This window comes from Chaetura pelagica, unplaced genomic scaffold (genome assembly GCF_000747805.2).
Source record: "Chaetura pelagica isolate M959 unplaced genomic scaffold, ChaPel_1.0 scaffold275, whole genome shotgun sequence".
In the NCBI taxonomy this organism is placed as follows: Eukaryota; Metazoa; Chordata; class Aves; order Apodiformes; family Apodidae; genus Chaetura; species Chaetura pelagica.
In genome coordinates, this window is record NW_009953486.1 from 7,340,029 (window position 1) to 7,365,110 (window position 25,082).

A 25,082-nucleotide genomic window follows, 5' to 3' on the forward strand; every position below is an offset into this window, starting at 1 on the left:
CCCCGCAGCGCGGAGGGGCCGCGGGAGGTGCCGGCCGCGCTCCCCGCGGGGCTTCCCCGCGCTGGGGGGGCCGAACCGAACCGAACCGAACCGCTGCTAGAGCCGGGCAGGGGCCAGCGAGCCTGCCTGCTGGAGAGTTTGTTTTGAAGAAGTGGAGTGTTGTCCGAGTATTTGTGGTCTGAACTTGCTCGCCGGTGGAAATCCTCCTCTTGTTGTCAAGTGGGACGATGAGAAGTGTGTAATTAGAAGGAGAGTTCATGTCTTCTTTTTCTGTAGTGTGCTCAGCAGGGGACTGGAGTAGCCGTGTGCTCCATGTGCCGGAAAGGCTGGCACCTAGTGCTGCTGGGGCTGTGTGCCCATCTCCCGTGGTACAGAAGAGCTTGTACCTCAGAAGGCAGCAGTTGCCATCGTATGATTCTCTCTCTTCTGTGGGGAGGCAAGGATCGTCGTTTGGCCTTCAACACAACATTGGCAACCATTAATTTTTGTAAAAGCAATCCTTCCAAAAGAAATCTTGCAAATGAGAGTTTCTCCTTGAAATGTCATTGTTGTTGCTCATGCCATCCCTAGCTTGGACATCACAGGAAGACCTGTGTGCCATTTTTAAGGTGACTTCTGCAGGTTTTTATTCACAGATGATGTCCTGTGGCTGCTTTCTGGGGTCTCTCGCAGGGCTAAGTGGGGGTCAGCTGGTGTGTGAAGCCCAGCTCGTGGGGCTTGTGTCCTGGGCACAGCCTGAGCTGAGGACACGTGTCCTGGGCCTCCACACCACGCTCCTTCCTGACTTGGCAGCCCGGGGCTTTGCTGTCCCGATGGGCTGGCTGGTGTCCTGCAGGCTGGCCTAGGAGCTGCTGAGCAGTTCCCTCGCATCCATGGGAGGACAGTTTCACAGCTGCTCCCTCTGCAAACACAGCCTGACTGGTCCTGTTCGCATGCAGCCACGGGGCTGGCAGTTGTTTCATCAGATGCATCCTGCAGCCCTTCCCTGACCTGAAGAGAACAGCTGTAGAGTTTCATAAGGAAACTTTTCTTACAAGGATGATTTTGTGCTGCTTCTGCATGGTCACCAGTCTTAGACATGCTGGAGATGCTGTAGGATATATTATACTGTTCAGAACCAGCTCTGCCCCGAGGCTCTTCTTTATGTGGATGGCACTGTCACATCCCACCCTGTTTTCTCACTATTTGTTGTGCTCAAAGAGGAGGCAGAGAGGTCAAGGTGGTCCCTGTCCCCACCCTGCCCAGATGTTGGTGATGTTCTGAGTCATCTCCCCATCAGATGACAGAAGATCTGGTTCCTTTTTTTTTTTTTTTTCTGTTCCCCTCCCTCTTTCAGCCAAAATGTTGTATCATTAAAACCCAGCCCAGTATTCCCAGGGCAGATGGTCTCATCCTCCTAGCTCTTGGAGAAAGTTTGTTTTCAGTCCAGAGTGATAAGGAGAAGCTTGGAAGAAAAGCAAGTGAGGTAGGACATGAGCTGAGCTGGGGATTTTAATAAATCAGCCATGTGGTGTGTGATGGAGAGGTGCCATCAGCCGGGTGTTTGGAGCCTTTGGCCTGCCTTGTGTGCTGGGGTAGGGCTGGGCTGATTTTCTCTGGCTGCTGAAGGGCCTTAGGAGGCCTCTGCCTGAAAAATGTCCCTTGCAGGGTGTTTTGAAGTGGCTGAAGAAGGACTTGCAGCTCATCATCTAAACCACAGGCAGAAGCATGATTAATCCATTCCTTGATCATACCTTAATTAAAAAATCCAAATAAACAGAACCCGAAGTTGTGAGGGAGCTTGAACCAGCTGAACACTGGATCTGGAAGAGTTTTCATCTGCTCAGTGCTACAGGCTGCTGGGAAGGGGCTCCCACAGCCAACCTCTGCTTGTGTGGGTCAGGGACCAGTGGTGCTGGGGCTGGAGCCAGCCTGCCCTACTAGGGCAGTGTCAGCCCCTTGGGAGCAGCCCCACAGCAGGATGGCAGCAAGGGTCTGGGCATCCCTGTGGCACCAGCCCTGGTGGAGGGGCTGAGCATGTCTCTGAGCCCCTGATTTGAGGGGGGAGGGCATGGAATTTCATTGATGTTGCTGAGGCTTGTGTTCAAGCAGTTGTGTGCTGGTGCTGGGAGGAAACTGGGACAATTGCACTTCTGGGTGCTGTCTCAGCGCATTGACGTGGAACTGGCATGCTTGCTGGCCCCCTTGCTGGCTGGAAAAGCTGGAAAACTGCTTCTGGTGCCCTCTGGGAATGTGGAAGGGGAGCCCACCTTGGGCTTGTGGCTTGTGCTGGCCTGTTGCCCAGCTGGCTGTTGTGTTTGGCTCCTTGCAAACCAGGTAATGCCAGCGTGCCCTTGGTCTGCTCAAGACGGAAATGCAGGAAGAAATTCATGTTTACTGTCAGCAAATTGCCATGCTAGGTACCCACAGGGAGCCCATAGCTATTGGAGCTTATGTTTGTGTTGTGCCCTGGTTTATGTGGTGCCTGGGGTAGCTCCTCGCTTCTGTCCTTCAATAATGTTTCCTCCTATGGAGCAGAAATCTTCTTGTGGCTTCAGGTTTGTGCAGAGCAGTCCAATGTAAACAGCCAGCACTGTCTTGCATCCAATATCCCTGTGTCCTCCCCACACACCATGTTTGCGATTCGCATCCCTGGGCTCCCAAAGCCTCCATGGAAAGTAAACTGCCAGAGACTCAGCTGATAGCACAAATACAGCAAGCTCCCCTTTTATTCAGAGCTGTTCCCCAGTGCCTGCTCACTTTTGTCCCTGCTGTGGCTGGGGTGATGCTGTGGGTCTGTCTCCTCGTGGCCATTGTGCCCTGGATGAGGCAGCCAATTGTTCTGCTGGCAGTGAGCTGGAGCCAGGGCACGGCTGGGCTGTGGGAGATGCAGGGGCTGGAGGCTGCAGGAGATGCTCTCGTATCTACATGGATGCATATTGCCACTGGAGGGGTGGCAGGTACGAGGTGGTGCTTGCATGGAGGAAGATCACTTCTGCTCACTGCCTTGCAAGGTCTTGTAAGCAGCAGCAGGGCAGAGAGCTGCGAGGCAGGCTGTGCTTTAATTACCTGCAATCATATTGGCCTCATCTTTGGAAAAAGCAGAGCTTGGCGTGGGATGAACAGTTTTGTCCTGCTCTTGAATCCAGTGTGCACATCGGCAGGTTTTTTTGCAAGGCTCATTCTTGGCATTGAGGCTCTTGTCCTCCTGGGATAACTGCCCCGTGTGCCTCTCATCCCTCCAGACAGGATGTGCAGAAACCGGCTTGCCAGAATTATTCTGGCCCTGCCTGGCCCCTCATGTTGGAGCAAGTGCCCTCCGAGGAGCTAAGCTACAGGCCCTGAAAATGTCTTGCCAGTTTTGTGCTCTTTTGACAGGGCCTGGGAAATCAAGGGAATTCCTTCCTGCAGCTGAGAACAGTAATGCCTTTACAAGCTGCTTGCACTGCAAGTTGCTCTTGCAGCTTGGTGACTCTCTGCTACAGTAGGAATTTCTTAGACCTTGGACTTGGTCCTTGTGGAGAGAGTGGTTGGTGGGAGGAGGGAGGTCAGGTTGCTTGTGTAGCTGTACTTCACTTTTCCCTTGTCTCTCCAGAGGTTGGAGCCTTTTTATTTTATTTTTTTAAACTTAGTTTTGCACTGGAGTCTTACTTGGTTGGATCTGATGTAGGAAATTAATGCAGAGAATTTTAATTGTTGGGTGAAAGATTGTTACCTTTGTGAGAGAGCTGTAATTCACTCTGGCTTTGTTTCCTCAAAACTTACCAGGAATTGCTCCTGACTGGTTATGCAGGACAGAGATAGCAGCATTAACCCTGAATTCCATCTGTGGTGCAAGAGCTTGATTTTGCTTGGCACAAGTAGTTTGAAAGTGATTTCTCTTCATGGTACATTTTGCTGGAGCAGCATGATGGAGACCAACAGCCTCTTTTGTACAGCACATTACTGCTTTTGGTCCCTTGCAAGTATGTTACATGGCTGAATGTGGCTGATCCAGTTTGATTATCAGCTCGGAGAAGTTCCAGGGTTGAGAATGGCAAGAGATTTTGCTGTCCCTGGCTTGCCCCAAGTCAAGAGGAACATGGTACAGTGGGAACTGGTTGGGCTGCCCATGGTGGTAAGGAACAGAGAAAAAGTGGTGGCCTTGGTGCTGTGAATGGGGATGGCAGTGTGGGGACACCCACCTGGGGCTGGTGATTCTGGGCACAGGGAGCAGGGAGGTCCTGTTGGGTGTGGGTAGCTGGGCACTGCCTGGGCAGGGACAGCACGTGAAGGTGCAGCTCGGAATAATGAAATGAGGTTTGTGCTGTTGTAGCCCTGGCTTTGATCTTCTAGCTCTTCCCTCTGCAGTGTAAGGATGTGTGGTATCTTACTGTGAAATACCATCAGCACTGCCCTCCTTCATCCTCCACTCCTTGATCTGCCAAGCAGCATTTTCCAAACCTAAGGAAGGAGCTGCCTGGTTCTTCAGTGTTTCCCCTTGAGATTTTTGCAGTCATTGGATCTGACAGTGGCTAGGGGTAGTAAGAAATCCTCAAGTGCTCCTTGATACAAGAACTTGAGCTCAGGATCTCCTGTACTACATGTGGAGACTGGTGGTGGCACTCCTTTGGTAGCACTACACATTCTTCTAACATTTGAGTCTCCAAAGAGGAGACTTGCTTTCACAGAGCTGCTCCTCTGCCTATGCCACCAAAGCACTGGTGGTGCAGAGCATTGATTGGAGACCACCTTTTGGTCAAGGCTAACAAATGATAAGGTTTCTTTGAGGGCAGATGGTTTTGTTTGCCTGTAAGCACCCATGTTGTCTGTCAGGCATGTCTGGTTTGGGTTATTTTGCTGGTGGCTCCCTGGGTGTTGCAACTGTAGAGGGCATGTGAAGAGTTCACATTTCATCCGTCTGTTTCTGGAAGGCCTTGTTTGTGGAAGCTGATCAGCAGTCACAAAAGCTTCCATGTAGTGAATTCCTGCAAACTAAATGCTTCAAAACTTCAGTGATCTGCAGTGGACCAAACCTTAAAGCAAAATCATTAGCGCTGTCAGCCCAGACTTCCAGAAGATTGGGGTTTGGAGACCGTGGAAGACAGGGGCTTCCTACAGCAGGCACTTGGTCACATCAGGTGGCTGCTGGCTCTGGAGATAAGGGCTCTGACACTGCTGCTTTGTTTCCTGAGCTGATTGTCTGCCTCTTTTCCAGGTAGACTCATTAATAGCGTTAACTCCAGCAGCATCTGCTCTGCAGGGTCTGATGAACACCCTGGGGACCGCTGCTGGGAATGGAGATGAACAATTGGGGAGCTATATGTTTGCACTTGTTCCTATTTGAATCCTGTTACTGTTGGTGGATTTTAGTGCATGGAATCTTCAAATGCTTAATTTTATTGAAACTTCTGGGAAACCTCACAAGGGTGGCATTGGTGGCCCTCAACAGGTGGTGCTGGCTGGGGCTGATTTGCTGTTGGCTGGACAAGGGTCTCTACTCTCCCTGTGGTAGCACCAATGGATGAAGGGTCTGGGAGACAGAGTAAGAAAATCTCTCTGTGAACAGCTTTAATTTTAAAGCATCATGGTTACAATAAAATGTGTTTACTTTGACAAAACCTTTGCTGGGTTATTTTAGTAAAGTTTATTTTCATACTGGCTTTTCCTTCTCCTTTGCATTTGATCTGTTGTTCTGACCATGGTTTTATCTGGCAGCATTTTCAACATAGGTGCATTAGGGTGATTATTGTGTATTTGGAGGTTTTCTAGCACCTGCCCTAAATACTGTGGGTATTAGTCCTGTTTTCAGAGGCAGAACAAAAAATGTGTAATAGACTGTGCTGTTGAAATGCAGAAAACCCCCAACAAACCCAAATCAGGAATCTCTGAGATGTTTTTGGATGTGTTTTTTGAAGAACATGAAATTGAGAACATAAAAAACACTGGGGCTTTAAACATTACCCCAGAGCTTCTATATTTTTGAAAGGAAAGGCAGACTGAATAGCTGAGGGTTGGTGACAGTGCCCAGCAGGAAAACTACTCTGGGCCATCATCATCTGCTACTTGGGAGGGTCCCACGGGTGACAGAGGGACAGCACATGTAACCTCCAGCCCCGTGGAAAGCATCCTGGTGGGTGTAGCTGTGATGTGGAGTGATGGACAGAGCAGTTGTGCCCATTTTCCATTAGAAAAGGAAATTTCTGGGGCTTGGTGGTCTTGCTGAAGTGAAGGGGCAGGCTGTTGTGCTTGGGGGCAGGCAACTCTGGGGCTGTGCTCTGAAGAGACTGTGGGTGTTTTGTATAAAGCCACGAGCTTTAGTGCAATGCTTTTAATTCTTTGTTTTCTCAAGGCATGTAAATATTATCTCAGGGGTGCAAGAAGCTCGGCTTGAGCTCTGCTTCACTCCTGGCTGTGAGGGAGATTAGTGCTTGCTTGGACTGGACTTTAGCTGAGAGCATGTGGCCATGCCTTGTGTGACTTCGTGAAGCTCATTTTAGTAAGTTTTTGGTTTTGAGGTGCAAAACCAACAGGGTCTTCACAAGCCTGAGGATGCGTGTGGGAGCCCAGGCTGGCAGAAACCCCATCCAGGGGATGAGTGTTCAAATAGCAACATGGATTTTTTTTTCCTTGGGATTGTGCCTCAGTTTCCCTGCCCTCTGGGACCTTGCTGTGTTAGAAAACTGCTGTTTTCCTGACTAGTGTGTGGGTGTGTGTCTGTGTGGTGCCTCCTTGGGCTCCCTGCTCCCTGTGAGACAGTAAATGGGTAAAGGTTACCTGAAAGATAAAGGTTGTGAAATGTTTCTGTACAGAGGATGTCCCTGCACATGTAATGGAAGAAAGCAAATACAGGCAAAAAGCCCCATGGCACAGCTGTGGGTTGGGCTATGGTTTGAGCAGTCTTCATCCAGTGTTTGTTTGCATATCTAGGGAATTTTATGGGAAAATAATTGATTGGTTTTACTTGAATGCTATCACCATACAAACAATCAAAGGAACCTCTTGAATCCTGGCACTGCATTAGCCACCTCCTTTGCTGTGAAGAGACTGGGGACCAAGCTGTGCTGAAACTTTAAATATGCTGATCTGCTGCCAAAAGGCTCCAACGCAGGGATCAGAGGGTTACCCTGCAACAAGGAGGGTGAGCTGGTGCAGGTCTGTATGATGCCTGTGATAAGGAAGTGTGTGCTCTTAATTTATGACGTCTCCCCTCAGCAGCAGGTTGGGAGAGGCCATGTCTTGAGCAGGGTTTTGGGTGGAAAGTGGTGAAAATGGCTACACGAATGGTAATATTTATAAAGTGCCTCTAAAAAAAGATACGTACAAAGCATTCAGAATGAAAGAGGAAAGCAAACACTGCAGTGCACCAGGAAGACAAGTGCTAACTGATTTTTATTTTCTTTTCCTCACCTACCTGGCAGGGAAGCTGCTGGGAGTCAGCAGGTGATGCCCACAGCACAGGTAAACAAACTGGCTAAAATGGCTGTATTCTGTGACAGGAAACCCTGGAGCTGTTGTGGCTTGAAAGGAGTGTGGGCCATGCCCAAGGTGTGTGGTGCTTTCTGCACTAGGACTGCAGCAACCTGCTTTGAGGGGAGAATAGTGGATATTAAGTCTCTGTCAGAAAACATGGGGTGCCCTTGGAGCTGGGACCCCCCTGGAGGGGCGCAGGGTGGCCCCTGGCTGCAGCAGTTCCTTCAGGAGTGTGAATGCTTCCACACATGGAGCGCACCCTTATTCTGCAGTCATTTTTTTTTTTTCCCCCTCAGTGTTTTTCCAACTCATGTCTTGCTGCCAGAGTCCATATTAATAATGCATGACTTTTTTTTTTTTATGGTGCTTCCTTCCCGGCGTCCCTTTCTGCTGCTGAGTCAGAGAAGATTGTTATAGCAGCAACCTCTGAAGCGGTGAAATGCCCCTGCAATGCTCAACTGCTGTCATTTATCATCCTGGCCCCTCTGCAGGCAGCCCTTTCCCTTCCCTTGCTCTGGGTGAAGATGCCAGTGCCAAAAGGCTGATTCCTGCTACACCAGCTGGTGACTGGCGGGAGTGGACTGGCGGGATCAGCTCTGCCGCGTCTTCCCGGCTAGTGTTTCATTAAGGCGGATATTCTCTCTGTTGGCTGCTTTATTCTTGGTTTTGAAATCCTGTGAAGTTTTTTTCCTGATCTGCCTGAGACTGCTTTGGGATTGTGCCCAAGATCTTTCTTTTTCTTTTTTTTTTCCCCTCCTTACTAATTCTTGAACCATTTTTTTTTTTTCCTTTTCCCTGTGCTCCCCCTTGAGATCTGTGCCTGGGTTTTTTAAGGTAATTGAGATGACAGAAGTCACATAATGTGTTAACATGGTTAAATTAACTCAAAATCCTTCCAGTGGCAGTTGAAACATGCCTGGCTGCTCTGGGAAGCCTTGGAGCTGCTTATGCAGCATGGAGCAGGGATTTGCAGGGCTCCTGCCTCTGGGCTGGGATCAGCCCCAGGGGGTCATCTCCCCACAGAGCTGGTCCCCTCTCCCATAGAGAGAAATGGGAAGCAAAAGTGATTTTCAAGGAATTTGTCTTCTAATCACTCAAGTAATAAATACACTGTGATCTTGGAGCAGATCTCTCCTGTCCCACATCCTAGCATGTTCTTCAGTTTGGGTGGGGAGCAAGATCACAGCCTCAGCCTGGGAAAAGCATCCTTGTGGCTGGGAAACAGCATCCTAAGAGGTTTCCCCCACCCAGTGTGCTTTGTGTGCTGCCTGTGTGCTTTGAAGGACTAATCTGAAATTGTATATAGTTATTCCCAGAGCCAAGCAGGAGAGGAGTGGGGCTTTCTTGGGACAGAGTGGTTTTTTTTGCCAGACTTCCCAAACTGCCTAATTCTGCTGTGTCCCACTGTTGGGGATGGCACCAGCATGTGGCACCCACACTGGGCTCCACGCTGGCAATTGCAGGGAGGTCACTGGCAACATGGCAGGGAAGTGGTGCTGCTTTTCCGTGTCACAGCTGACCAGGGCTGACTGGAGCAGAGCTGTTGTGGCTTGAAAGGAGTGTGGGCCATGCCCAAGGTGTGTGGTGCTTTCTGCACTAGGACTGCAGCAACCTGCTTTGAGGGGAGAATAGTGGATATTAAGTCTCTGTCAGAAAACATGGGGTGCCCTTGGAGCTGGGACCCCCCTGGAGGGGCGCAGGGTGGCCCCTGGCTGCAGCAGTTCCTTCAGGAGTGTGAATGCTTCCACACATGGAGCGCACCCTTATTCTGCAGTCATTTTTTTTTTTTCCCCCTCAGTGTTTTTCCAACTCATGTCTTGCTGCCAGAGTCCATATTAATAATGCATGACTTTTTTTTTTTTATGGTGCTTCCTTCCCGGCGTCCCTTTCTGCTGCTGAGTCAGAGAAGATTGTTATAGCAGCAACCTCTGAAGCGGTGAAATGCCCCTGCAATGCTCAACTGCTGTCATTTATCATCCTGGCCCCTCTGCAGGCAGCCCTTTCCCTTCCCTTGCTCTGGGTGAAGATGCCAGTGCCAAAAGGCTGATTCCTGCTACACCAGCTGGTGACTGGCGGGATCAGCTCTGCCGCGTCTTCCCGGCTAGTGTTTCATTAAGGCGGATATTCTCTCTGTTGGCTGCTTTATTCTTGGTTTTGAAATCCTGTGAAGTTTTTTTCCTGATCTGCCTGAGACTGCTTTGGGATTGTGCCCAAGATCTTTCTTTTTCTTTTTTTTTTCCCCTCCTTACTAATTCTTGAACCATTTTTTTTTTTTCCTTTTCCCTGTGCTCCCCCTTGAGATCTGTGCCTGGGTTTTTTAAGGTAATTGAGATGACAGAAGTCACATAATGTGTTAACATGGTTAAATTAACTCAAAATCCTTCCAGTGGCAGTTGAAACATGCCTGGCTGCTCTGGGAAGCCTTGGAGCTGCTTATGCAGCATGGAGCAGGGATTTGCAGGGCTCCTGCCTCTGGGCTGGGATCAGCCCCAGGGGGTCATCTCCCCACAGAGCTGGTCCCCTCTCCCATAGAGAGAAATGGGAAGCAAAAGTGATTTTCAAGGAATTTGTCTTCTAATCACTCAAGTAATAAATACACTGTGATCTTGGAGCAGATCTCTCCTGTCCCACATCCTAGCATGTTCTTCAGTTTGGGTGGGGAGCAAGATCACAGCCTCAGCCTGGGAAAAGCATCCTTGTGGCTGGGAAACAGCATCCTAAGAGGTTTCCCCCACCCAGTGTGCTTTGTGTGCTGCCTGTGTGCTTTGAAGGACTAATCTGAAATTGTATATAGTTATTCCCAGAGCCAAGCAGGAGAGGAGTGGGGCTTTCTTGGGACAGAGTGGTTTTTTTTGCCAGACTTCCCAAACTGCCTAATTCTGCTGTGTCCCACTGTTGGGGATGGCACCAGCATGTGGCACCCACACTGGGCTCCACGCTGGCAATTGCAGGGAGGTCACTGGCAACATGGCAGGGAAGTGGTGCTGCTTTTCCGTGTCACAGCTGACCAGGGCTGACTGGAGCAGCCCAGTGGCAGTGCTGCTCTTGGAGGGGGGGATGTGTGTGTGAGACTGACCCTGGTTGCATACCTCCATCTCACCTGGAGCCAGACTCTTGCCTGTTGAAAAGCCAGGATAGTTGCTGTTGTGGCATGCATCCCACTCGGCACCCAGGCCTTTCTACTGAGGCTCTACAGGTGCTGTGCTACTGACTCATTCCTCCCAAGGAAGGGGAAGCACAACTCATACGACATGAAATTCCCCCAAAGCTGCAGTGCAGCCTGGCCCTGAGGGACACCTTGGTGCTCGCCTGGACACGAATCGCAGTGCCACCCACAACTCGTGAGATGAGCGACTTCCTTCTCGGCTAACAAGATTTAGGTGGATTATGCTATGTATTTAATCAAGGGCTAAGCTTATTGCCTCATTTGAAATGGATCAAAGCCCTTGAAAATGCCAGCCTGGAGACCAGCTACTGAGCAAGGATCATACTCAGCTGTATTTGTGAGTGGTGAGGCTTGCTTTCGAAGGAGCTGGGTAGGTCAGCAGGCTGGTCTCAGACCACGACAGTGATGAAATGCAGAACCAGATGGGAAAGTTTTAAGTGATGGGAAATTAGGAGTGGGCAAATGTTGTTAGTTGTTCAGAAACCCAGAGTATTTGGGGGAAGAAGTCATTCTCTTCTAGCTCTCAGTTTGCAGCCATGTTTTCAGATATATAAAGCTCCATGCTGGCAGATGCAGGGGATGCTCTGGCTTTTAGCAGTCTGGCTTTCACCTTCTAGAAAAGCAGCTTTGATTTTCATGTGAGCTTGTGCCCTCTGCCGCAGGGACCAGACTCCAGTGCTTTCCCAGGCAGCCCCCAGCCCCTTGCAGCGGTCATCAGCAGCATGGGAGCTCTTCTCTTGTCTCTGTCCCCACAGCAGTGTTATCCTGGGACTTGGCAAGATTTTGGTTGCAGAGGAATAGAGCAGAAGGTTCTCCTTGCTGCTCTCTTGGCCTAGAGGCACCCTCTCATGGCCCTAGCCTTGGCTGTGGGTTGGGAGCCCACATCTGGCATCAAGAGCTGTTCCACCCATCTCCAGAGCCAGCAGGTTGCCAGCTGTGGGGCTCCCACTGGCCTTGAGCAGGTGATGCCCTGCCTGCAGCTCATTCCAGAGAGGGGCTGCCTGGCCCCTGCCTGCTCCCTGGCAATGAGATCAGTGCCCAGGGTGGGACAGGGATAGGTGTTACAACAGCAGCAGATCCGTGTGTTATTTCTGCATGTGTGCTGAGGTGGGAGGAAGGAAGTTTTGCCATCAGCAGATATTGAGGCAAGTTTAAAATGACTTCCCAGTGAAGAGCTGTTGTGGTTGCCAGGGTCTGCCTGGAGTGGTAGGGCAGAGTGCACAGCTACCTCCTTCTTCCATGGTTAGGAGCTTTTTGCTGTGAGTGCTGGTGGATGCCCTGTCCCCATGTCCATGTACTGCAAGCACGTCCTGCACCACTTCATCTGCATGTGGTGAGCTGTCCCAGCTGAGTGAGCTGTTGAAAGTACATTGGCTATTCAAATCATCTTTCCTCTTTCTTGAAAAGAGAAGTTTATTCCAGTAACCAACTTTTGTTTCACTGCCATTCAACGTAAGGGGGGCAGCTGCAGCTCACGACTCTTCCGCTCTGTGAACGTGACTGTGGGCACTGTCTGCAGAACAGACAGCATCCCAACCAAATGGCTTGCCTGGAGGAGTCTGTGCTGCAGAACAGATCCTGGTGACTTCTGCTTTGAGGTGAACATGAGCAGGTCTTGTACAGCAACAGGTGCCTGTTCTCCCTGCAACATCCCCTTTGCTTAAAGCAGAGTTGGGGCTTGCAAACTTCTCTCCCCTCTGAGGTCCTTCTCGGACCTTTTGTGGTTTCGCCTCACCACATGCAGTGGAAGTAACCCCAAAGTAAATGGAGAGGGACAAATTCAGCTGCATCCCCCCTGTGCCACAAGTGTGGGAGTCCCTCATCCCGGCTCTCCTGGATGTGGCTTGAGCCCTCATGCAGAGCTGGCAGAGCTTGTGTGACATCTAGGTGCAAAGTGTTCCCATGTTTAATTTATGGCTAATCAAACCTGCAAATGAGTCTTTGCCTCAGTTCTCCTCCAGCCCAAGCCCATTATGCATCCTCCTGCCCTAGCTTGCGTTTGTAATCACAGGCAAGGATTGGTCAAGCATCTGTTTGTGTTTCAGAAGCCTGGGTAGGCTTCCTAGCTTGCAATCATCCTCTCAGCTTTCCGGTGTCTTGGGTCATATAAAATGGTCCTACAATTTCTTAAGTGGGAGTCGGATGTGAGAGGGGACAGAAATTGTAAGCTGGCACCTCTGAGCTCTATGTACAGTCACAGGGAGTGCAGGGAAACCCATTCTGGGATCCCCACAGCTTCAGGTGAGCACAGGGGCTTTACTTTCCGCATGTGAGACCAGAAGCCCAGGGCAGGGAGATGCCGCAGTGACTGGCACTGCCTCTGTGCAGGAGGTGGCCAATGTTTGCTTTTAGAGGTTTTATTTTGGAGCCATCCAACCCTCCTTGTTTGCACACTGAGCATCCCCTTGGGCTTTTGTCATCTCACCCTTCCTTTGCTTGGGAATCAGGATGTGCAGGAGGGTGCCAGCATGCTTCTGGCTTTCCCAGAGCCCACCCTTGTGCTGTGGTGGCAAAGGACTGAGCTGCTCCCCAGCTCTCCCTGACTTGCCTTTTCCCACCCAGGGTCCTGTCTGCAGGTGGTGGTAGGATTTGGAACAGCCCATGAGCACTTTGTGCCTGTTCTGTACCCCGATGGGCTCCTGGAGCCACTGTGTCTAAACCCTGCTCCTGAACCCAAACTGAGGGATGTGCCCTCCTGTTGGAAATTAATTCCCTTTGTTTGTCGAGTCCTGCCCCCTTATCTCAGGGGTTTGTGCAGCAGGCAGGCCAGGCCTCCTGTTCCCACCATGCTTTATCATTTCCAAGGTAGCTGAATGTCTGACTCCTGTTTGCAGAGCTTGACTTCTGGGTGTGGGCAGCCTGGAATTGATTAGTTTATTTCCCTCTGCCCCCCTGTCCTGTTGCTCATATCAATGAGCAAGTTGGTCAGATCCCTTGGTAAACACGACTCCCTTTAAGAAACTTCAGCTGCTGCTGTGTGTGAGGAGCTTAAAGGTGTTTCTGTGGAGGAGTGTAGTAGGAGAGGTTGTTTGCTATTCCCTGGTGTATGCCCATGTGTGCTTGTCCCTCTCAAGGGCTGTGAGGGGAGTTGATGATATGGAAGAACATAATCTTGGAAGTTCCTAAGCAGTTGCAGGGCCACCAGGCAGATGAGAGCTCAGCAGCCAGGCCGAATACCCAGTGCCCCATCCCCACAGCCTTCTCTATCACTGAATTTACACCAGGTTTTTCCCCTATGTATATAAACCAAATAAAACCTGTGGGAGTGGATGTCTGGGGACCACAAGATTTCCATTCCTTGCAGTCAGCGATGTCACCATTGCCCTGTGGTTACAGCTTGGGGCTGTGGATGCTCTTATCCCTTGCTGAGCTCACTTACCTAATAGCCTTGTTTCTGCTTATCTAGGATTAATATGTAACTTAATGGTAGCGTGTTAGGCACAGTTCTGGTGGTGCAAACCTGGTTTCTGATGCCAGGGCACTTTATTTTCCCCCTTCCTGTGATAAGATTTAGGGGTTTTCTGTGCCTGGCACAGCAGTGGGTGGCAGTGCTGCTAGTAAATGTTTGTCATGGCTGGGCAGGAGGGACAAGTCAGCAGAGGGAGGGAGAGGAGGGTGATCCTGTGGAAAGCCACAGTGCTTCCCTGCATGGCTGATCCCAGAGAGGGGTCTGGCGTGTGCTGAGCACCAGGGTCTGGTACTGAAGCACGTGGCAGAACTCTGTGGGATGGAGAAAAGGGTTTTCCATTGTCCCCTATTCAAGGCACCCCAAACACACTCTCTTGCCATGGCTTTTCTGCTGACACCCAGGAAGGCGTCATGCAGGCTGTGATGTGTAGTCTCTTAGTTAAGAGCTAAATAAATTCATAGATAGAGGGATGAATTATCTCTAATGAAGTCATTCTGTACTCTGGGAATGGAATTGGTTGATTTATTTACAGCAGCTGTGCTACCCGTTTGCTTGATGGGTGGAAGAGAACCTATCAAAAATGTTAGGTATTCCAAGGCTACCTAGCTTGTAACAAAGCTAATAAATGTCTCAGGACAGCATAGTTCTTACAAAATCCCATAGGTAATGATCTGTATGGTGGAACTTCAAAGTTGTGTCCTCCTGATAGCTTTTTCATCCTGTACAAACACAGCAGCTGTACTGACTCTTTGCAGCACAGTCTTTAATTATTGCACACAAGAACAACTCTGTAATCGTACTGCAGAGGCCAAGGTGCTGTGGGTCTTAATGGCACTGTATGGTGAAAGTACCCTTAACAGGGAGCTCCAAGCTGCTGCCTTTTAAAATCTGGGACAACAATAATCCCACACGATAAAAAATTCTCCAAGCTGAAATTTTTCAAGGAGTTGAAAGGGCTCACAGGCTCTCCAAAAGATGAGCCAGGCAGATGCATGGGATGGAGGTGGGACTGTGGCAGTGCTCCTTCTCTAACTGCTGAAATGGCTGCTTGCCCAGTACCTGGCAACAGGTAGGAAGGAAATCACAACAGAACAGTCTTGGAATATTGCTACAGAAGGGACTTTCCTTAGATGCAGTCTCCACAGTGTAAATCGCGCTTGATGCAAAGCGGCATTTATACTTGCAGAGCTGAAGCCTTTGCAGGACACTATTTTCCCTAGCAGGTGCTGGCTGCAGTATTGCAGCATGTGCTTCTGCTGGGTCTGGGCTCTTTAACCCAATGAGGAGCTGAAACACCCAACTTCAGGTCAGACAAGAGCCTGTGGCTTCTGGTGGTGGACATTGCCCTGCCGATGGGAGCAGTGATCCTGTGGTGTGGTGCTTGGTATTGCCAGAGTCAATGCCTTAGTGGGGGCAGAGGGTTGTACTCTGCAACCTGCTTTGCACCTCCAGTGGGGTGGTTTGTGGTGATTGTTTCCACCAGCACATCCTGCCCTGATGAGGTTGGAGTCATGAAGCAGCCAGTGTCTTGACGCAGGCAAGCCCATGGCGGGGGCGATTATCTTTGCCTCAGGTTTTGCTGTTCCAGTGGCAAGAAGCAGGTCCCCTGGGATGCATACATCATGGGCAAAGTAGGCAGGGAGCAGGACTTTTCCCCATGCTGATTTTTTTTCAGAGACAAAGAACATGTAAATAAGAGCTGGACCATGCTTTAGCCATAAATGGCAGTGAAAGTGCTGCGAGTCTTGCTGAATTAAGCGAAGAACAAATGCTGTCCTGGATGCTGTAACCACAAATCCTGTGCCTGCATTTAAGCCTGACAACTGGGAGAGTGATTTGTTTAATGCATATTAACTGGGATGGTCCAGTCTGGTGTAAGAGACAAGCCACTGACCAGAAACAACATCTCAGACCATCTCGGAACTGCTCAGTTGCAGCAAACATGAGGCTGTACATGTGATAAGCCTTTTTGTTCAGCCATGCTGAACTTGTAAAATATGCTTGAAAAATCAGGTCTTTGTCTGCTTTTTGGGAATATCCTGAACAACAGTCCTGTTCTCTTTTCCTCCATAAAAGTCAGAGTGTTAAAGCTTCAGACAGTGCAGCTTGTAAATCCATGATTCTGTTGTTTTTCTCTTGACAATTTTATACTCTCTAATGGGTATAGTTAATCTCCTATTGGAAGGCTAACAAACCAGTAATTGCAGAATCTATTTAAATAGTGTGTGATGTATATAGAAATTTTAAGTACAAATCCAGCCTCTGTTCTCTGCAATGGTCTGCCTGTATTCTCAGTTGCTTCAACTACTGACGGACAGCCCTGATAAAACACCTGGCTGAATGCATTTCCTGGGCAGTTCACTCCACATGTCCCCTTTTTTCCTGCACGTCCTAAGGCTGCTTGTTTGATGAGTAGGATGCCCAGGTTGGTGATGGGGGTTGACTGCAGCAGAGGATTTCCTTTCTCTCCTGCAGCCCTGCGGATTCCCATGACCCTGGAAAAAAGGAGCAGTCCTGAGCAGCCCACATCCTTCCCTGCCTTCCTGCTTCAGGGGCAGCACTGGGGAGTATCTGCTTGCTCCTCCTTTCCCTTGCTTGCCCAAGTTTTCACAGAAGCCTTATTTATTATTTTTTTAACTGAAGCTCTCCCTCTGTTTCCTCATCCTGATCCTACATGAGCATCAGGCTCAGGCGTCAGGGTTCCTGCTGCTTCGAGATGGTGTCCAGGATGCAGGAATTTCCACCACTTTGTCTCTAATGAACAAACTCTGACCTGTCAGTGTTTGCTGTTGGTAGCCAGCAGCAGCCTGCCAGTGCTGCCCGCCTGAGAGGTTAGCAACCATTTCCCTCTGCCTGCTGAAGAGCCTTTTATTGTGCATTTAACTGTGCGGTGCCCACAAGTGCCCAGCAACTGCTGGGCTTTTATGCTCTGTGTGCAGAGAAATCTGCTGGCAGCTGATGCTCTTTTTCTCCTTGGAAGTGTTTTTGCTGACCCTGGCACAGGGAGGTGAGATGGGGAGGGCAGGCTGGCCCTCCATAGGGAGAGCTACCCGTGGCTGCAGAGAGGGAGGGATGGAGGATAAACAGGAGATGCAGGTGTGTGCAATTGCATCTCCTGAACAGCAATTAAAGTAGGAGAGTCTGAATCTCAATAGGAAGGGTAATATTTAACTTGGGCATATGCTTGTTATGCTCTGTGCTCCAGCCTGCACATGCTGCTACGCCCTTCCTCACAAAGAGGAATTGCAGTGGAGCCTGGGAGTTGAGCTGCTCTTGGGATTTGCAAGGCCCTGTGGGGTCTTAAAGCTATCCTCAGCATTACTGCCCTGGTGAATGGGTAAGCTGTGCCCTCTTTTCCAGTACTTAAAGGGTGGCTACCAAGAAGATGAAGACTCCCTTTTTATAAGGCATGCTCCTCCTGAAGCATCCTCTGCCTGGAGCTGGGTGCTGGGGGCACTGGCACTGGGCTGGCCACTGTCCTGGTGGATGTGTCCAGGTGACCTGGGGTTCAATCTCATAATAAACCTTGGTTGTTGTTGAGGTGCAGAACTCCTTCTTTGGGGGCTTTGGTGCTGCTAGAGCTCCTTGAGTTCCCTTGGCTTTCTGAGTTTTCCCACATGTCCAGGACACATCATGCTTCTTGTGCTAGGTATCCTAAAATTGCTCTTCAAAGGGAGTTGCACAAACACCTTAGCTCAGCCAGCTGTGGGATTGCAACCAAAAGTGGCCATCTTTAAATGTGTGTATTAAAACTTGCTTGCTCCATGCACGTGCAGACTGTGAACATGCCAGTTTTGGGGATGGATGGTTCATAATTACCAGCTTAGTGCTGCTGCTGCACTGTTAGTTCTTTGACCACTTAACATATCAAATTATTCCTTCCTGTGCTATTCATAGGCGAAGGGCTAAGTGCCAGTGACAGCATTAATGCTAAATTCTGTAAAACTAAGAGGAACTTCTTATTTAATTGTTCAGGCACTCTGTACGTCTGGGGAATGTGGTGCCACTGGAAGGCTAATAGAGGCAGAGGTCTCATGGTCTATTGGCAATGGGATGCTGCTGTGTTTCCTAGTTAGGTTGTTTATGAGTTAAGACTGTCATAACTGTCTGTCACTTCCTTGGAGGCTTGGTTTGATTAAACCCCTTTGTGTTGCTAATGCTAGTGGAGCTGAATTGATACTGGGATCTGCTGGGAGAGCTTAGAAAAAAGGCTTAACCTAGACATGACTCTTGGTTTGGCTGTCTCTGGGCCCAGCAGGAGGTGTTTGCAGTAGGCAGGATCTCCCAGCCCTGGCAGGGTGCTGGGGTGACCCAGGCCCCACCCTGGCTACTTGCAGGACCTTCACCCCTTTCAGAGCTCTTGTCATGTCTCCCACATGTAGCCATCCCACAGGCTCTGCTGGAGCTTCCAAACCTCTGGCAAAGGGATTTGTTCAGTCCCTGTTGTAGATTGGTTTCTGATGGTGCTGTTGAGGTGGGTGCACCTGGGGCAGGTCAGGGGCTGGTGGTGGCTGCCCTTGCTGGAACAGGTTCCAGCTGCTCTGGAGCCCTGGTTCTGGCAGGAGAAGGCTGTATGTTGCAGTGGGACCATGTTAAACTCATCAGCAGCCCCTCTGTGCTCCTGCAGCACTGGTGAGCTAAGGAATCAGGAGAAATGCTGAGTATACTAAAGTGGAGGAAGACCTGCTGCTTCCTGAGGAAAGCCTGGCCGCTGTGCTGGGTGCTGCTGCTGCTGCAGGCGAGCAGGGCTGCTGTGAACCACCTGCCCCCTCTTCCTGACCCCAGCCCTAGGAGCTGTCTCCTGGCACGGGGCTCAGGGGACGTGCCATCCCCTGTGGAGGGGACTGCTGGAGCAAGGTCCTTCCACAGATTGTGGAAAGGTCAGGAGCAAGATATGTCAGGTCTGTCCCCTTCCTGTGTCTGTAACTGGTGTAGATCATGTTCAGACCTCATCTGAATCAGCTCCTGAGCTGCAAATTATCCTGCTGCCTCTTCTAATACATATCATCACGGTGAAATTAATTTTCCATGAGAGAGTCAGCTGTTTTTTGATTGGAGTGCTTTGAAAATATCAACAGAGAAATGATTACAGGAAGCCTTCAGCACTCATTTATATAATTGGACTTTACTTTCCTGGTTGAAGTTGTTGCATCCACTGCTGGCTTGGATGAGCACTTGCACTCCCTGTTGCTTATGAGCAGGGATGTTGGGATGCAGCATCCTGAGGGGGGCACCAGCCCTGGGGTGCAGCTGTGTGCCTCTGCTCCAGCTGCTGCCAAGCTGTAGGTCAGATACCATGGTTTCCACATGTGTAAATCCCAGCAGGGTAGACTTGTCCTTTAACGGTTTAATGAATAATCTTAAGGCAGTAATTTTGGAAAATGGATTGTTAAATTTTGCTGATTCATGTTCTGCTTGGGTATTGAGGGTCTGCTGGAAATGTGTAGGAAAAGGGGCATCTACTCCGCAAACTCATAGCAGCTAAAATCCCTCTGCTGTCCTTGTCCAACTGCTCAGTGGCTGTGACCAGGTTGTTACTCCTGCCTGTGTGTGTTCTGAAGTGCTCTGTGCTCAAATGGAATAAAGGCAGAAGGCCAATGTAATTTCTGAAATCATCCTATGTGTTTAGATATAGATTGCCTATATCTTGCAACATTGAGAATTTCTTTTTGGCTGAGCCCTGCTTCAGGTCAAGTGGTCGGGTGCATGTTCCTGCCCTGGCAAGGGCAGCAGAGGGGATGCTCAGCATCTCCTTCCTCCTCTGATGGTGGCTTCAGAACTAATTAATTTAAGCACCATGTGGGTATGAAGAGTGAAATGTTTTCCGCTATGTTTTAAATCCGATTTTCTGGCCCAAATCAATGGCGTGTTCTGCATAAACATGGGGTTTGTGAAGCCGATCTCATGGTGGTGACTCGTTTTGAGGGCTTATCCCTAAGCTGGGGTTTGTGGGGCCACGGGGGTTTCTTGGTGTTGGGTGTGTGGGATGTTGATGGCACAGCTCATCCGTGCCCAGGTGTCTTCTTAATCATCAGAGTAAAGGGGTTAATACATGAAAAGGCAACTGCTGCCTTAAACAAAGCTGGTGCTGTTTGTGCTGGCACTCCCCTGGGATGGTGGCTGCTGTGACAGTCTGCTCAGGATTCCCAGAGCAGCTCGGCCAGCCCTGCCTGGCAAGCCATGTCATGTGCTGTGCCCAGGCCCTGCTCCGTCTGCCTGCCAAGGCAGCGCCGAACAAGCGGCGCTTTCACTGCGCCCGACAAACCTCCCTGCTCCTTAAATCAGGCAGGATTGGAGGCTGATTTGTGTCTCTCATTCTTTCATGCTTCATCAAGCCTGGCTCTGCTTTCTCCAGCGAGTAGAAGGTATAATGAAGGAGAAAGTGAAATTACTTGTTCAGCATCAGCAAGTTGTGCCTTGCCACTGACTCCAGCTCTGTGAAAGCTCTGGGAAGTGCAGGGTTGCTGCCTCCCCTTCCCTTATAAACAGCCTGCTCCTGATAAACATCTCAACTCAGTGGCTTCAGCTGCCCTTCACTCTGTGCAAAGAGGAGAGGAGCTGTGTCCCTGCTCTTGGTTAGTCTTTTGGTTTCTGGGAGGGCAGCTGGGCAGTCTCTGACCCTCACGGTTTGCTGGTGGTGGTGGTGGTGAGGCTGTGCAGTGCTGCTCTCCCCTGAGCTCTGCTGTGCTTGCTGTTCCTGTTGCTGGATGTGTTGTTTCATGCTGTTTCCTGGTACAGAGCCTCACAGTACTTCTGGCTGCAGCTTGGGGTGGATGCTGTCACTGGGGCAGAATGTTGTAAATGTGTCCTTAGGAGCTGTATGCCCCAAGCATCAACTCTTAACACGTTGCCTTTTGCAACTAAGGCAGAGTTCTGATGTGGGCTGCAGAGCTGAAGGAGTTGCTTAACCCTTGTAGTGGTCATCTAGGAGACCCATCGTCTGCCTGGTCTACACAGGCAGGTTGGGACAGAGCTGCCCTAACCTCAAGGCCATGCCAACCTGATGGCATCGCTCACTTTTCACTGCTAACCCCTAAGTAGCCCATTTCTGTAAACTCTTTTTTTTCCCCCAGCAATTCCCATTTCCCTAAGTCCTGGTTGGCAGCTGCCTGGTAGTGCTGGGGCAGTGATGGAGAAGGATGCTGGGGCTGGACTGCTGGTGCAGGGAGGTGATGTGAGGTTGTGCTGAGCTCTGAGCAGGAGTCCGGAGTGTGAGCATATGGATGCTTTAGGGCTGGATGTGAGGCTTTGCATGGAGAAATTCAGCTACATTTGTTTCTGGCCTGCAGTACCACATCAAAATGCCAACTTCTCCTGGATCCTTATCCCCTGGGGATCTGCTAGAGCAAGTCTCCCATCTTTCTGAGCAGGAGCAGCCCTTGCTGCCTCTCACTGTCGTTGCAACGGGAGTATCCTGCCAAGAAACTGCACCTGAGCACAGGTTTGTTTTGTAGCTCTCACTAACCAACCTGGAGGTTGCTCTGGGTTGCAGAGCTGGCTCCAGAAGAGCTGGGACAGCAAAGTGGGTTTAGGTGCAGCTGTGGCTGAGACAGGTCCTGCTTGTTGGTGGTGTAACTGCTGGCTTAAGGTGCCATTGCTGGCTCCACCATGAAAGGTAGAGGTATGGGAAGGGTGAGGCTGGACATGGGCTCTTAAAAATCCATTTCAAGCCATTTAGTTGCCAAACACTTAATACAGCTGACCCCCTTCTTGCTGAAAATCTGGTGATTCCCCAGGCTGGGCATGGCAAGGGGGCTCTGGGTACAGCAATGGTGTGTGGCCTCCATTGCCCTTTCAAATATTTCCTTAGCTGCATGAAACCAAGATATAGTTGGGATTGGGAAATGCATCTGGGCAGGCTCTTCCAGTGGCTGACTCAGTGTGGGTGTAGAAGTGGACAGGGGGACAGTGTGTCAGTGTGTGGACCCATGGGGGGGGGTTTGAGGACACCCTTGCTCTCCAATAGCAGTGCCACCTCAGGGTGCCCTGTCTAATCTGCATGCCTGGTGGCTGCTGTGGTGACTGTACCTTGGCTCTGGCAGCTGCCTATTTCAGGCTGTTGCAGCTTGTGATACACCTGCTGTTGAAATGACCTCTCTATTAGGGATGATTCCTGATGAGTTTTTATTGCTACTGCCCTACTCTCTGCGGAGTCTCTTTTGTTTCCTTGGCTTGGTGCCTTCTTCACCTCTCCTGAAGTGTCTTTTGACCTGTTTTTTAGTTATTAGTGCAGAATTGGCCTTTTAAATCTCCTTATTTTCAAATTTATTTATTTTTTCTTGTTTAGCCCAACACGTGACTGCAGTGGGGCTGTGGCTGGTACTGTGATGCTGGCGAGGGGTGCTGCTGTGTGCCATCCCCATGGGTGCCCATCCTGCTGTCCTGCTGCTGGTGACACAGGGCTATGCCTGCCACTGTTTTCTTTGGGGCTGGTCCTTGCCAGCTGGGTGTCAGCGTCAGCTGAAACCTAAGGAGGTTCAGCTTCAGCTGTGCCAGGGCACGGAGTCAGTGGGAGAGGAGGGGGAAAGAAACCTGCCTGGTGGGGGAGACTGTTCTCAGGAGCCCAGGGGGCTTGTGCTGCAAATGCTGCCTGCTCTGGGATGTGTGGATTGCCAGTGGGATGGTTTTTGTGGTGCCCTTTGAAGTCCCTCTGCCAAGTAAGCATCAATCCTTGGTGCTGCAGTCTAGGAACAAATGCCCGTCTCCGGGCATGCAGCTTAGTTTCCTGTTATAATGATGTTTCCCAATTAAACTTCCTTTCTTAAGCAGCAGAAGGAACTGTTGTTTAAGCTGCAATCCTGTGTTACAGTCTGCATCATCAGGCCTGGCTGGGTACATTCCCCTTAGGAACCAGCCAGGGTTCCAAACGTGCCTTACGCCTCCGCTTCCCGGCTCTGTGCCCTTCCCAGTTCCCATCGGGCAACTGAGGCACATGTGACCCAGGGATCCTCCTGGCAGCAGGGAGCTGAAACCAAACAGGAGGCTGGGAGCGGTTCCAACAGACTCCTGTTTCTCTTTCCTACAAAAGCTGGTGCTAATGAAAATTTTCCCATTTTTTTTTCTCTTCCCACCCCCCCTCCCTTGCAGTGAACACCTACCTCTTCATGATGCAAGCCCAAGGCATCATGATCCGTGAGAACATGCGAACTATAGGAGCTCAGGTGTACGAGCAGGTGGTCCGCAGTGCCTATGCCAAGAGGAACAGCAGCGTGAATGACTCAGGTATTTCTGGAATAACTCTCATTTTGATCAAAGGTGCCATTTCTGCTGGAAATTGGGCTCACCTGAACCACTTTCTCTCGAAGGAATTAACTTGTGCTGGTAAACGCAGAGTGGGAACTGATTAATTGGTTTCTATTTTTATATATATAACAAATATATAGAGGATGACTATATATATGCACACACTATAAATATATAAAAATAATATTCTTTTCTTTATAAAAAAATTCAAATGCTTCCTATTTTTATAAGGGGTGAAAATCCTCAAAGGCCTTAAATGACAACATGTGGAGGTGAAAACCTCTCTGCTTTCCAGGAATTCAACTTGTTAGCTTCGACCAGTCCTGAGGGTAAACGCTTGGAAATTTCAGTGCAAGGATCAGGTTTCATACTTAAAAAAAAATTACTTCCCAGGCAAACACATGCACAGAGTCCTGGCTCCATGCACGTGGAGGAGCCTGTGGTCGTAAGCTTCACTCCTCCCATGCAAGGATGAACTGAGATGACTTGGCTGGAGATATGCCACAAATAAAACATTGAACTTTGGGCAGAATGCAGGGAGTGGAGTCGTGGACTCCCACTCCCAGGCTGTTCATCATCTGTAATGTAAAGCTGATAACGGGGTTACTAGTTTTAGTTATAAATATGGTACAGTGAAGCATAAATGTAGGTGGCTGTGTGTAAGCCAGGGTGAGGCATTGCCTTCAGGCTGCTGTGACACTGAGCATGTACCTTCCCTGTTGACATGTCACTGGTGTGTCACTCTGGTGCACTTGGCATCAGACTGAGGCAGTGCTGGGGAGCTCAGCTCAGCTCCTCCCCTGTGAGGGCTTAACAGCAGGGACTGATGGAGTTTTACAAGACAAGATTATTTCCTTATTAATAAAAGCTACAAGCTGTGTCCTTACTGCCCAGCCTGCTGAGGAGCAGGTGGTGCAGATGCTAGATCAGCTGTACTTTGACCAGGGATGGGCATGGAAGGGAAATTAGCAGCTTGCCACAAGATTGACACCCTGGGTTGCCTCCTCTCCCCACTAGAGCTGGCCAGGGCTGCCAGCCCAGGCTATTTTTAAGGCTGGAAACATCCAAATAAAGCAGACACAGGGTGAGGAAGTAGCTGATCCGCTGAGGGGAGGAGGGTTAGATGCTCCACTTGCAGTGATGAGAGCCTTTGTTCCCCTGTGGTCCTGCCCTTCAGGGCTCTGAGCCCTCCAAAAACGTTAAGTGCTCCTGCTGCCTGCAGCAGACAGAGCAGTGGTGACCACGTTAGTGTCAGCCATACCAGCACTGCTGCTGGTATGTAACTGGCTGTGCTCAGGTCTCATGCCCATCCCAGCTGCAGGCATGGGCTGATATCCCTCCTGCCCCAAGAGCCCTGGCTGCAAGGATGGTTTTATCATGTACCAGCACTGTGCACTGTCCTGGGTCGACCTTCCCAGGCAGGCAGGTCAAAGCAGACATGTGGTGGATGGTGGTGACATCTGGAAGGAACCTAGCGCGGTGGCCACAAGGATTATATTAACACTGTGTGGGGAAAGGTATCAGTATCTTCTCTCTCCGGCTCTGGGTGGGATCTGGGTGGGTGGCACTGGTTTGTGCATCCTCCCCACCCCACTGTGGGCAGTGTGGCATTGTCAGAGCCAGGAGAGCAAACCTGCCTGGTACAGCTGCAGGGAGGGACCCAGCAAAGACCTTGGCTGTCCCCTTCATGACTCAGAGCTGCTGAGGAGCAGCTGCTGGGCTCTCCTTGTCCCTATCTTACCCCGCAGGCAGCAGCAAATGTCACATCCCTGCATTCCTTCCTCTCTTCTCTGTCAATGTGGGCCCCATGGTGTGCTTCTGCAGGTACCTGCT

General features: G+C 50.2%; 2 protein-coding genes across 2 annotated transcripts in view; one reads left to right on the plus strand and one right to left on the minus strand.

The window, feature by feature from the left end:
* Window positions 1-22,922, minus strand: part of SLC9A8 (solute carrier family 9, subfamily A (NHE8, cation proton antiporter 8), member 8) — a 66,693-nt gene extending 43,771 nt beyond the window's left edge. Inside the window, exon 1 of the mRNA XM_009998768.1 lies at window positions 22,884-22,922. Within this exon, the coding sequence (XP_009997070.1) occupies window positions 22,884-22,922 (39 nt within the window). The remainder of the gene's footprint in view (window positions 1-22,883) is intronic.
* A 140-nt stretch (window positions 22,923-23,062) lies between these two features.
* Window positions 23,063-25,082, plus strand: part of B4GALT5 (UDP-Gal:betaGlcNAc beta 1,4- galactosyltransferase, polypeptide 5) — a gene marked incomplete at its 5' end in the record, with an annotated part of 9,739 nt that continues 7,719 nt past the window's right edge. Inside the window, one exon of the mRNA XM_009998666.1 lies at window positions 23,063-23,228. Within this exon, the coding sequence (XP_009996968.1) occupies window positions 23,063-23,228 (166 nt within the window). The remainder of the gene's footprint in view (window positions 23,229-25,082) is intronic.